This window comes from Athene noctua, chromosome 1 (assembly GCF_965140245.1).
Source record: "Athene noctua chromosome 1, bAthNoc1.hap1.1, whole genome shotgun sequence".
NCBI lineage: Eukaryota > Metazoa > Chordata > Aves > Strigiformes > Strigidae > Athene > Athene noctua.
In genome coordinates this window covers 243,369,744-243,382,727 of record NC_134037.1, presented here as the reverse complement: position 1 = coordinate 243,382,727, position 12,984 = coordinate 243,369,744, and the positions used below count along the sequence as shown (strand labels likewise).

General features: G+C 39.9%; 1 protein-coding gene across 5 annotated transcripts in view; it reads right to left on the bottom strand.

Annotated features, from left to right (window-relative positions):
• The window catches only part of ATP8A2 (ATPase phospholipid transporting 8A2), a 351,752-nt gene that overhangs the window by 197,623 nt on the left and 141,145 nt on the right, over positions 1-12,984 (bottom strand). For all 5 annotated transcript variants that reach the window (XR_012634354.1, XM_074915160.1, XM_074915190.1 and 2 more), the window contains exon 25: positions 12,194-12,366. Coding sequence is in view for 4 of the 5 variants with exons in the window: in XM_074915160.1 (XP_074771261.1) it covers positions 12,194-12,366 (173 nt within the window). In the remaining variant the exon portion in view is untranslated. The remainder of the gene's footprint in view (positions 1-12,193; positions 12,367-12,984) is intronic.

Here is a 12,984-nt window from a genome sequence, read left to right as displayed (position 1 = left end):
TAAAACATTTGAAACCATGACAAGAAAGGCAGAGATAAGATTCAACTTCTAAATGTTTACAGTTTCTCACAATCCAGACCTCCACAAGTACATCACACTCACTGCCACAGCAGTGCACTAGAGTGCAACTGCTGGGTCCACTAGCCTGCACCAGAACATGCCCTGCTTCTCTGAGGTGTGTCAGCCCAAACAGGACGCTTATGTCCTGTCTATATTGATCTCCAGATTAGTAAAGGCATTTCAAAAAACATTAGGTGGTCACAGGAAGGAAGAACAGATCTGCAGCTTTGTGTCCATACAACCGGCATGAACCTTGCACATACTTGTATATACACGCCAGGTTCTTACAAACCAGAGAATCACATTTAGTCATCTATTTTGAAAATAGTCATTCAATATTTACTCTCTAAATGTGAGGGTACTTAATAGTTTAAAACTCTAAAAACTGAAGTTCAAAATGTGACTAATAGTCACCTTGTCATGGAGAAAAATAAATTCTCAAAATTTTCACAAAAGCAGTGTGCAGTTTTCAGAATATCTATTCAGTAGTCTGAAATTAATTCACCATACCTTTGACTTACCAAATGCAAAAAATATAGTGGCAGTAGCAGACAATTAAGGAACAGCAAGTCACCAGGTATGACCCCAAGTTCATCATTCAAAGCAGACATACCTAACACACTTCAATAGGCTTCTACCTGACTGGGTACAGCAGGACAGTCTCCCAGCACAGCTCTCTTGTAAACAAGCATGAAGTGGGCTACATAGCCACTTTTTCTTAAGTCATCACTATTTACTTCAACCATTCAACTAGCCAAACAAAAATCAACAAACCCCATGAATGTGCTAAGAACTCCTGAGCTCAGCAATTCAAGTAAAAACATTCATTAGATTCTTACACTCGGGCAGGGTAAAGCTTAATTCTATGTTGCCTTTAAAAGTCTATCCTAACAAAATATCCCTGGACAGCTTAGATTTCCAGCCCACACATGCTGGTTATCAAAAGAAACAGACATGAGAAACAATGAGGGAGAAAGTTTGCACATATTTCTTCCTTAGACTCCTAAAACCAGTTGTCTTGAAAACACAAAGTTAGCCACCCAGCACCAGCGCAGGGACAGTCACAAGCACCAGGGGTTAACAGCAAAGGGGTCAGATGCCTTGCAGGGAACCGCTTACAAGTGGTGGTCGATTTTTTTCGTTCTAAGATGCAATTGGAACTTCTTAACCGACAGTAATGCAGCTACAAACACCTTTCAGACTATCAAAATAATCAAGCAGCTACTTGCTGCTCCCCAACTCCAAGATTAACTTTGTCACACTCTGGCTCCTGATTTACCAACCAGTAGACAACAGGTATAAAGTTGTGATCTGAATAGCAGAAAATCCAACCGTACAGCTACCTTCTATTAATAAAAATTAGAGGCAAATCTTTTGTGAAAACACATCTATACCAACTCTGATGATTTTATGAACTGGTTGCTACTTTTAACAGTTTTAAATATACTGATTAGGGGATAGGAGAGAGAGAACAATACACAAAGGTCCTACAAATAGCTCTCAGAACAGAGACATGCAGTCATCCGATCCTTGGGCAGTGACCTCTATGTCACCACAGTTCAGCCCTGGACACACTCCTATCACTAAGGCAGTGCACAGAGTCATTGCATCTTCTGGACAAGATCACTGACACACAGTTCTGAGACACCCATCACACAACTCAGGCTGGATTTGGATGATCTGTTTGTACAACCCAGAACCAAGGCATAGAGAAGTACCTCACTTGCAGGGTGAGGAACATGGAGGTTAGAAAGTTTTAGAGAAATGTGGCACTGATTTTGACACTGAATATAACACATGCAAAAATGACCCCCCACCTTCTGAGTGCAGACAGTTCCGAGCTTTACCAGATTAAAGAGTAAAGCTAAGGGAAAAGACTACAGAAAAGCGAGCTATAGCGAATGGTTCCACATACATACCAGAGCAGCCTTTCTGCAACTGCACAGGCTGCCAGCTCCTGCCTCTCCACTCAGGATGATCAGTTCTCAGACAGCAATCTCTGAATGCTCAGTACATGCTTCCCAAGAAAAGGATACTGTTTTGCAGGAAGACAACAGGCATTGCAGTTGTCAAACATATGCCTTCCCCCCACCTGCATCCAATCAATGGCTTGTCTTCCTTTTGAGACCATTAACATGCTGATTATGTCACAGGGTTTTTTTGTTCGTTTTTAAGACTTCTTGGTTCTTCCTTACTGGGGCCCACAAATAATAGCTCTTTCAAGACCACATGTAGGGAAGTAACTACAGGTAACATCCTACACAGGTTTAGAAGCTCTGATTAAAGACGTCCCTGTAGGAACTGGAGGCTCCATGTGTTGTACGTAAAGGTATACATAGGGCATAAACAAAACAATACTAGAAATGCACAAAGACAGCATATTTTACGGAGACATGTCAGAAAAGCTGTGAGACTGAGCAACTTAAAGTTTGTGTCATGACATGGAAAAACAGTAAAAGAAGGGGGATATGAAGGAGCAAGATTTTTAAATGTTGTATCTATCATTGTATCATCTATTCTAGACAATATAGGACAAACAAGTTTAAGAGTAGAAGACAAGGCAACACAAGCGCTCAAAGGAGGTATCAAAGCAGCCTTCCCAGAATAGCATGCAGTTATCTAAACCTGCTTTTTCAGAGAGGTCACAAAAAAACCCCTAAAGGTGAATGCAGAATCCAAGTTTGTACCATTTCAACCCTGCTGGTGGTGTTCAGAACACTGACTTCCCTTAAGCTGAACAGTAGTTCAACTACAGCAGAAAATGAGTTTTTCCTTAAGTTTCAGAGTATATCTTTGCAAGTCCAGGTATTCCTCACACTTTTGATCATTTACCTTTTCTTAGAAGTACTATGGAGAACTACTGGCACAGAGAGAAAGATTTTTATTTTTTGAAGAATGAGTTCAGTATTGCTCTGCACAAGCAGGTGAGCATCACTTACAGAGGACTGTTGCAAACAACAGACTGCAATACATAGGAGATGCTGCAAAGAATTATTTCCCCTGTCTGTGGGCAACTGTGCAAAGGAAAGTCTAAATCCCCCCAAAAGCCATCACACCATGAACTAGTAATGGCTATTTTGCTAAATCACTTCCAACTGGACAGCCTTGATTGTCCTGCAGAATATGGTGGGATTTACTCACCCAGTTAAAGACAAAACAAATCTTATAGATATTGCTACATGTCAGGCACCTAAGTGTGCCAAAAACTGCATAACCCACTGTAGCCAGTGCCTCTTCACAAATCTGAAGAGTTTGCTTTCTATTCTAGCCTGTTGAATCAAACCAGGTGTACTACATTTCCCTCAAAGCATAGTTTTATTTTTAATTACCATGACTACAGTGATATGAAGAGCAGAGAACTAAGTTTAAGCCCAGCCATTCTATTCAGTGCAAGATCAGATTTCTTCAACTATCGAGTATGGATTCAGCTATGCTCCTGATGAACTTAGTCATACTCTAGTCAGCTTACATCAACACTAAGCACTTTTGGAAACTTCTACCAGAGCTATTTTACCATTTCAGTGTCCCACATATTACTATGGTGCACTAAAGCCCAGAGTTCTCACCAAGTTAATTCCCTGTAATACTAAGAAGTCTGCAGAACAGACTGTTCCTGACTGATTTTATATCCAATGCTTTTAACAATGGAAAAATACAGTATTTAAGCTGGTCTTGTGGGTAGAGCACAAGACTTTGCTGGATCTTATGAAAGGGGAGATATCACAGTTGTTTTGAGTGTCTTGTTTCCGAACACAGTACAGCACCACGTAGTCCTTAGAGGTCCTTGTCTTCTGTACATACATGCATCTGGGTACCAGCAAAACTCAAATATTAAATTTGGAAGACAAAAATAATTGTGTCAATGAAAGCAATCAGTATCCTCAAGTTCTCTCCTCCTAGGACAAGTTTTGAGATTCTATAACTACTCAATATTCAGACAAAGAGATTCAGAATAGTAAGCAACGATCAAGATGAGGAGAGTTACTTATTCCCTCATAACATTCTCAAAACCATTAGAGCAACACAGAAAGGAAAAATATTTCCTTGTAGTTGCGAATTGGCGAACAAAAAATTAAAGATCTCTTCTATGCACTCAGAAGCCTTTACAAACCAGTTGTAAAGTTGCAGAAAGGCACCAGACCTTTGGCCTCCACTCAGCCTGATAAACCAGCAGGGCATTCCCTAAGAAACATTCAGTCACCCCTGGCAGGCAACGAACTTTTCCAGGCACTCTGGAAAGGGGTATTGGGTGCCACAAGCAAGAAGCGATAAGAAATAAGACTATGTCAAGAGTGTAATCATAGCAGAATGCCTCAAGAGAAAACATCTGCATTATTGATGTCTACCGGAGAATCAGAGTGTCTGACAAATTTTAGTTTGGGGGAACCTTCAGTTGAGACAGGACCCTTAGCTACAGTTAGCCTACACACTTCATCGTAACAAGAAATGGTTCTTAGATACAAAAGTATATGCAGAGATGAATGGTTTCGTACAGCCTGTCAGAAACCACATATTACATATGTGACATAAGCCATCTTGAAAGAGCTCAAACATTTTGCTGACAGCTAAGTTAAAGTCAGTTTACAACTGCCCCGGCAAACTGAAGGGACTTGTGTAAGGCCAGAGTCAATACACCATGTCCCAAGTGTAAAATGAAAGAAAACCACCACTAAACACCACCTTCACCACCCACCACCCCACAAAAAACCCACACCGAACTACACATTTTGTTTTAAGACAGTGTTAATTGTCTTAATTAATTAAGACAGTTTTAACATTTACGCTTCCAAAATTTTTACAGGTCAGAAGGCTAAAACCAAGTCACACCAATAGTTAGAGCTGGTTTCCACAAGCAGGACCCAGCTGTAGTACCTCTTGAGTTCAAATGTGAACCCTCAGAGCATCTTTGAATAGGAAGTGAAGAACATTATATTCAATAGAGAAGGCAGGGGGAATTTCAGTAAGAAAGTAATTGTTCAAGTTGGAAGTTGACCAGAATGTAGGGGTTAACACAGTAACTCTTGTGGAAAGAAAAATATACTAGTACTATGAATTTCTCATGGAACAGAAAGTATTCCAAACCACAGTTTTATCTTACGTCTAAAATAGCATACGTTCCAGCAGCATAGTGCTTTCTAATGTGCAGTATCTATGGAATGTTTATTTTCCAATTTGGGAACTGCAGCACTAAACATAGCATTGCTGGCTGCTCCTGCTCAGAAATTGAAAGATTGGTAGCAATTTGGACAAGGTAGTGCAGCATGGTGAAGAAACTGATACCGATACCATTTCGAACTGTTTGAGACAGTTATCACATCATTACTCAAGACAGAAATTTCACTTGCATTTTATGAAATACACCAAGTAAAATATTAAGATTTTGATTACCTAAATACTAGGCTCACAATGCAAAAAGGCAGATGAACTTCAGAAATAACAGATACTGTAAACAGTACTTGGAAGAGAAACTTGGTTTTTAATCAAGATATACACTATTTTTCCTAGAAAATTGTTTCTAAAGAGAGAAAGCCAGTTGCTTTTAGCTGTATTCATGCCAGCCCCCCCCCCCCCAACTTTTTCCAAATACATGCTGGGAAATGAATTTGCTATCAAGAATACTTACAGAAATAGGGGTTCAAGTCAATGTACAATAGTAAAATATTGCATGACAAATTTTATCCATAACCACAGTTATGGGCATGAGAAGTCACTCAATTGTCATGCATTATAAAAACAAACCCAACACTAAAACCAGATACCCGATCTGAACTGAAGCATACAACTTCCAAAAACGCAGTACAAAGTCACTCAACAAACTATTTCTCATTAATAACTTTAAAAGAGCAAACATTTTGCCAAATTGTGGATAACAATGGAGACTGGAATAGTGGTTCAATTTAAAGAGATTCGTCTGTATAATTTCCTCATCTCAATACACAACAAGAACAGGATAACAATTCCAAGTATAGTCATGTTAACAATAACAGTGTGAAGGTAAGCAAATTAAATGTTTGGCCATATAGCAGGAATCATTTAAGATCAGGCTGTCAGGCAATTGAATAGTTAATCAAGGGAAAAAGTGAAACATGCTTCACCTGTGTAATCTAAAAACCAAACTGTACAAGTCAAAACAGTATCTTTAAGTATTTTTTTTACTGAAAAAAAATAACCTTAGGAAAGTGAATAAGTGATTCACAGATGCTTCTGACTGGATAAGCATGTATGTCTTTACAAGAGGAATACACTGAGTGTGGGATGTTTACCTGGTTTACGCGTCTAACTGGTACTGCAACATTTTGGAGAAATGTTAACGCACCTAGGATCAGAGTCAAGTCTTCGCTTTTTGGGTTTTCAGTTGACCAGACAAGTGACTGGAAGTAACAGTAATTTTCTTCCCCTTTGAAGACTAGCTACATGTTTGAATGATTTAAATTTAGAGGGAGGCTTGGGAACTCTCATAGCTCAGGACACTGATAACCAAAATCAAACAGAACTCACAACATTCAGCAGAAACTCACTCTGTCACTCAAAGGACAAGACAATTACCAAAATTTGTAAGACCAGCCTTCTGTATTGGCTTTCCAACACAGATCTGGTGATATTTTTCAAGCTCACTTAGCTCTTGCAAAGCAGCCAATAAGCTTTTAAGACAAGTAATTATTAGAAAATGTCCCAAGACCACTTTATACTTACCTGCATACAGACTGGGCAGTTTAGGCAATCATTTATAATCATCTGAGTGTTCTTTATTCAAAAGTGCAGAGAGCACCACATCATGCTGCAACCCCAAACCTTACTCCTACTTCAATTATCTACAATCATTAAAGCTGCCAGAATAGTTCTTCCCTCATGGTTTTCAAAGTCATGAGATGAATATTGCTGTCATGAGTTGTCAGAAATAGAACATGAGAATGAGCATTGATAATTTAGTAGGTGACAGATGAGAGAAAACATAGGATGTACATACAAGAAGATGTAGCACATCTGCAATTTTCTTTGGGACCAATTAACGTTAGAATTTGTTTGCATGCTCTTAATCAGAATTGTATTGCAATTTTCTGTCACAGGAATGGGGATCTCATCTAATGAAAGCCAACAAGACACTTTTTTGATCTAATAAATAAATACATTCTGAACTACAGCACAGAATAATCACTTTGTCAGATACTAACACCAGCAACAATGTAAGACTTAGGAGCATAAATATTTAAGAGGTATTCCAGATGTTCATTTTGTGAGCTATATTATTAATGTCTCCTCCAAATGATGATGGAAGACCAAAAGTATGCAAGCTATGGCCGTACAACTCAGAGTGCTGAGACAACTTTTGTCTCCTCATCTCTCTTCGCATTACTTAGCTGACGAAGTGACACTAAATTAACAACAGGTACTCTTCACAGGCTGGGTTTTTCCTTCCTTTCTAGCTCTTTCTGCTTTCAGTTCATTAAATCCCTTCCCTTTCAACACCCAAGCAGATATACTCTAGCCAAAGGGTATGTTCACTTCAGAACATTTATTGTCTCTTCTCACATATATGTTTGTGGGCTCATGTCCTCACCCTACCCACTCTGCACACTATTTGAAATAGCAATGCAAATGGGAAAACATGGGGTTTTGTTGCTGTTGGAGGGTTTGTTTAAAAAACCATGCATTTTCTGACCCTGTTTCCTCAGTTCCCAACCATTACTGCTACAGCTCCACTATTGCTCAAGGTACTAAAAGGAGCAGTTTCTTCCACTACTACCTAACAAAGTTAGTTGGTAAGGTTCGGCAGAAGTCCTGCAGTCAACACTCAGATACCCAACAACTGCACACCTTTCATACCTAAAAGCTAGCTAAATCACCTGCAGAAAAGTTCTATTCAACAAAAAACATTGTTCCCAAAGCCAAAGTCAAAGAAGTATTTTTGAAACACCACATATTTCTATTACAAATATTCCAATTCAAGGCAAGCTCTTCAGCAGGGAATTAAATACACTGCTGTAACATACAAGTTGGGTACTTCTCTGCTACTTTCACAGTCAAAGCCAAACACATCCATCTGCTGTAGAAACTGGCTTTCTAAGAGGTATAAACACTAGATGAATGATAAAACTCCATTTTGTTACTAAAAAAATAATCTCACTTCTACCTAAGCCTCAACATTTTGCTGCTCTCACAAAACATCAATTAAAACAGGTCCTTTAAAGGAACGTTTGAAAACCAGAGACAGCTCAGATCAGCTCAGATCTCACAAATGAAGTCATGAGTTCAACTGCCTTCCAAACATTTACTTCCACTGAAAAGTAAGTTTTGCTTCTTCTTGACAGACAGACATCCCAGTCAGTGTGAGGGAAGATAATAAGATCTGTCAGTCTCTGGAAGAACTTTTAACAAACATGTCTTGTTCTTAAAGAATTGTTTGGTTTGATTTTGCAAGCTTCACCAAGTCTCCTGAGAGGTATATTTTCCCCTACTGTGCCAGTGGCCTGTCAGAGACACTGTAACAGTGGAAGACTTAACCCCACCAGAGATACCATCTCTCCCTCTTAATGCAAAATGGGGCCCGGCTTACTACAATTTCATTTTAAGAGATTACCCTTGAGAATCAAGTTCAGCTACAGTTTATGCCTAAAGCCCAGCACACGAATATAGAGTATATCTTAAGTAAATTAAAAAAAAAAAAAAAAAAAATTTCTTTGAATGGCAAATGCAGCTGAAACTCCTGAGAGAAAATGAAAGTGTTTTAGTAAATTTATGAAATATTAAGTCCCATGAATTCATGTTATGTTGAGAATAGTAACGTAACTCCTCCTGGATTGGTTAAACTTAGTGGTATGATTCTTAAAGACCCAGATCCCCTTCCCAATTAACATTTTTGTTTGAAGACTAACTGTTTAATTTGAAATTTCCTCTTGCTATGCTAATTACATTTTAAAACTTTTTTCTGTGAAGTTTAACTGCACCGTCTGACACACAAAATACCATTAAAACCAACCCAGAGTAGAAAAAAAATACGTTTTTCTTTCTTCAGTAACAAGCACCTGGCAAGTAAGTGGAAGGTTCCTGCAAAGTCTTAAAGGCTATTAAAAGGCATTCCTCTTTTTCCCTGGGGATTTAAAACTCAGTTATTTTTGTTCCTCTTTTAAGCTTATTAAATTACATCATGCCCCCCCCCCCTCTTTGAATTGCACTTTACAGTATTTTTTCTGCATTGTTCCTCAAATGCTAATTCACTTATAATTAAAACTGCTGTTGGCTGGGTCATGAAATATCAGGAGGGGTAGTGTCCAGTACTACACATCTTTTTGCAAAACAGCACCATCCATTATCTTCAGTTAGTTATGTATATTAATGTAGCATAACCTTATTAATTTGCAATTTATTATTTGCTTCAGCTACACAGGTCTTTGCCCATCTTGTCAAATATTTGAGAAATAAACTAACTGCCTTGGAAGGATTTCTACCAAAGCACTGTGATATAGTACGAAAGTAAGAGCTTTCCATCTGCTCAATATTTGTTAACTTCCCCACAAACACAACAGCATAAGTGTACAAAATAGGGCACTTGGTGCTCTCTAAACCCAAAGTAACTCTTCACAAAGAAGAGAGTGCTGCCCTACATCTGGGGCTGTTGCGTTCAAGAGAAGACTGCTGCAACTGTGTGAGTCTGGTAAAACGCTCTTCTTCACTCTCACAGAACAGCTGCCAAAGTCAGACCCCTCCTCCAACACCTCATGCCCTCTCCCTCCACCCCCCAAAATAACAAATCAGAAGTAGCAAAAAATTGCTATTAAATAAACAATTCAGGAAAGTCACTGCAGTTGACAACCATTTAGAACAGAACTTGAATGAAAGGCAACAAGCTCTGGCTGGAAAAAGCAACACATTTGTCCCCAGTCACAGAATCCTAGATTCACCCAGGTTGGCAGGTTGGAAGAGACTGCGGGAAATCGGTTAGTCCAGTGTCTCTGGTTAAAGCAGAGTTGGCTAGAGCAGATTGTCCAGCACCATGCTGTCAGCTGGGTTTTCCATGTCTCTAAGACCAGAGATTCTATAACCTCTCTGGAAAACCCATTCCAGTGTTGGACCATCCCTCACAATAAAAAAGTGCAGGGGTTTGTGTTCAAACACTCATTGTTTGAATTCATCAGTTGCATCTTGTCCTGCCACTGAGCACTAGAGAAGAGCCTGGCTCTCTCATATTCATTCACTCCATTACATATTTATACAAATTGCTGAGAACCCCCCTGAGACTTCTCATCTCTGTGCTGAACACTCCTAGTTCTCCTTGTTATGAAAGACGAAAGTCCCTTAATCTTCTTTGTGGCCTTACACAGGACTCTTTCCATTAAACCTGTTTGTATCTTGTATCAAGGATCCCAGAACTGGAACACAGTACCCCAAATGTGATCTCACCAGTGCTGAGTAGAGAAGAAGAATTGCTTCCCTCAACTCGCTGACAATGCTCTTTGTACTGCAGCCCAGGATACTGTTGGCTTTTTTCCCCCATCCCCGCAACTACAATGCATTGCTGTCTCACGTCAGCTTGTCTACCACGACTGCAGGATCCTTCCGGACAAAGCTGCTTTCTAGCCCAACAACCCCAGCATTTCCTGGTGCATGGGGCTGTTAACTCCCCAGGCACAGAACTTCATATTTCCCCTTCTTGAGGTTCATGAGATTTTGGCCTGTTCAATTCTTCAGAACAGCAGCACAACCATCTGGTGTATCAGACACTATTCCCAGCTTTGCCTTGTCTGTAAAATTGCTGAGGGCATAGGCCATCTGATCATCAGGTCATTAATAAAGACATTGCACAGCACTAGCACCAGTACTGTACCCTGTAGCACACCAGTCCAAGAGTCCCAGCACTTGGAAGAAACTAGAGATGGATAAAGCCAATGGGTTCATCTACTGCAGGTACATGAAGTCCAGTTGCTTTTGCCATGCAATATTTGTATGCTAATGTGCACATATATAAAGATAAGAAAGACTGCAAAACAGTAGTACAAGGTGTCCATATAGTCACTCCCCACAAAGCAGGTATTGCTTCTAGAATGCAAATAAAACTTCCGTTCCACCTAAACCAAAAAGGCCTTCTAAGTTGCAGTTCTCCCCAAATACCAGCAATGAGCACATAGATGCACACAGTCCTCAAAGCTGCATAATTTTCAAAGTTAAAAATGATGCAGTCTCCCTGCTATGCATAAAGTAAAGCAAGCCAGCTTTTGTTTTTAATTTTCTTGGGGCTCTTATTTCCTTCCTTCTGAAGTAGTCGTGACATAGGACTCCATCTGTATGGCTAAATCCAGTGTCAAGTAGAGCAAGTGAAATTCCAACATTGAACCTAGGGCAAATTGCACTGTTACACACATTCTTGCGTAGCATACAGAATTGATTAAGTCATGACAACTGAAATTCATCCAGAGACCTTCTCTAGAGCTGCACTGAACAATCACACAAACTTCTTGCTACCCAATTCCTACTGCTTACAAAAAACCACATCCATACCATTCTTCCTCACCAGTGTCTACTATAATCAGGCCTAACATTTTCTCATGATCTTTCATCATTTTTATGAAAGAGATTAAACTCATTTGGGACTGACTGTGGCAGAGGGAATTGCATTATTACATGGCACTTAATTTTAGTGAGGGACTTGCTTCCTCCTCCGTAAGACCAGGAAAGAAGCTACTAAGTTGCTTTCCAGCATACTTATGAGGCTGCTTCTAAGAGCTAGGAGAGTTCTACCTCCAGGAGGTAACATGCAGTTGATGTTCACCTTCAAGGTGCACAAGCTCTACTGATGCACTGTAGAGCATCATGTAGGACAAGGAACTGAAGTCTTACTCTGTTGGCCTGTCAGCCTTATGAACACTATCAGCGATTTATACGGTATAAAAGGAATACCTCTCTACAGCCCTCCCTTACTCCTCACAGCACAGCCTCACTTCGTAATAGTTCCACAGCAGAGAAAAATTATCAGTTGGCTCACCACTGCAGCCTGCCTCCTCCTGAATATCACACTATTTCCCATACTTCTACATTTTCTGTGAGCACTATAGGCATGAGAGGAAAGTTAACACAGTAGGTAAAATTTCACAGGCTTTGTATCCATTTTGTTACCAGAATTAGTCCCAGAATTTCTTACCTGCAACAAATGACAGCTTTACAGGAGAGTGCCAAGTCCAGAAAGCTCTGCCTGACTTCAAAGGAAAGGGCATACTTCAGTGTGTGGCCATCAATAATCAGAGCAATATCGTTTTCCTTGCCCAGCGAGTCCCCCAAGCTGGTACAATGTTGAGTCAGAGAGGCTCTTGTTGCCTGAAGAATAAACAGAAAGAAATGACATTTCTTCCTAATATAAGAGAAGCACATCCAAACTACAGCAAGACATCTCTGGACTATGCAATGGAGCACAGGATATACACACCAAAACGAGCACTGACATCAGTTAATGTTTTAACAGGACCTCATGCAGACATATTAAATGGGGTCACAAATCAGCAAAAGCTGCATCCACTTGCCTAGGAACACATGCCTCGTTTCAGTGCAGACTCTAGCATCTCCACTACACACTCCTGCATGACACATGCCACCAGTTGGGATACATCCTTTTCAACTGTAGGGCAGGTATAACCTAATGCCTTTCATGGCTTTTGACACCATTCAAAGTGTTACTATTTATTCAAGCAGTACTCCCTACGCTAAAAATATTTTCACTGACAGCTGCTACTGGGAGAAAAAAGTTCACTGTCACCCCAAATATTTCAACCTTCCCACTACAGTGAAATTCACACTTAAAGCATTCTGTTCCATTCCCATGTAGGTTAGTTTAACCATCAGTTCCAGCTGAGTTAACCACTGCTAAATGGTTCAAGAAGTTGCTCGTGGTCTGAAGCATACATATGCTTTTTGACAGACAGGACACAGGATGGCAGA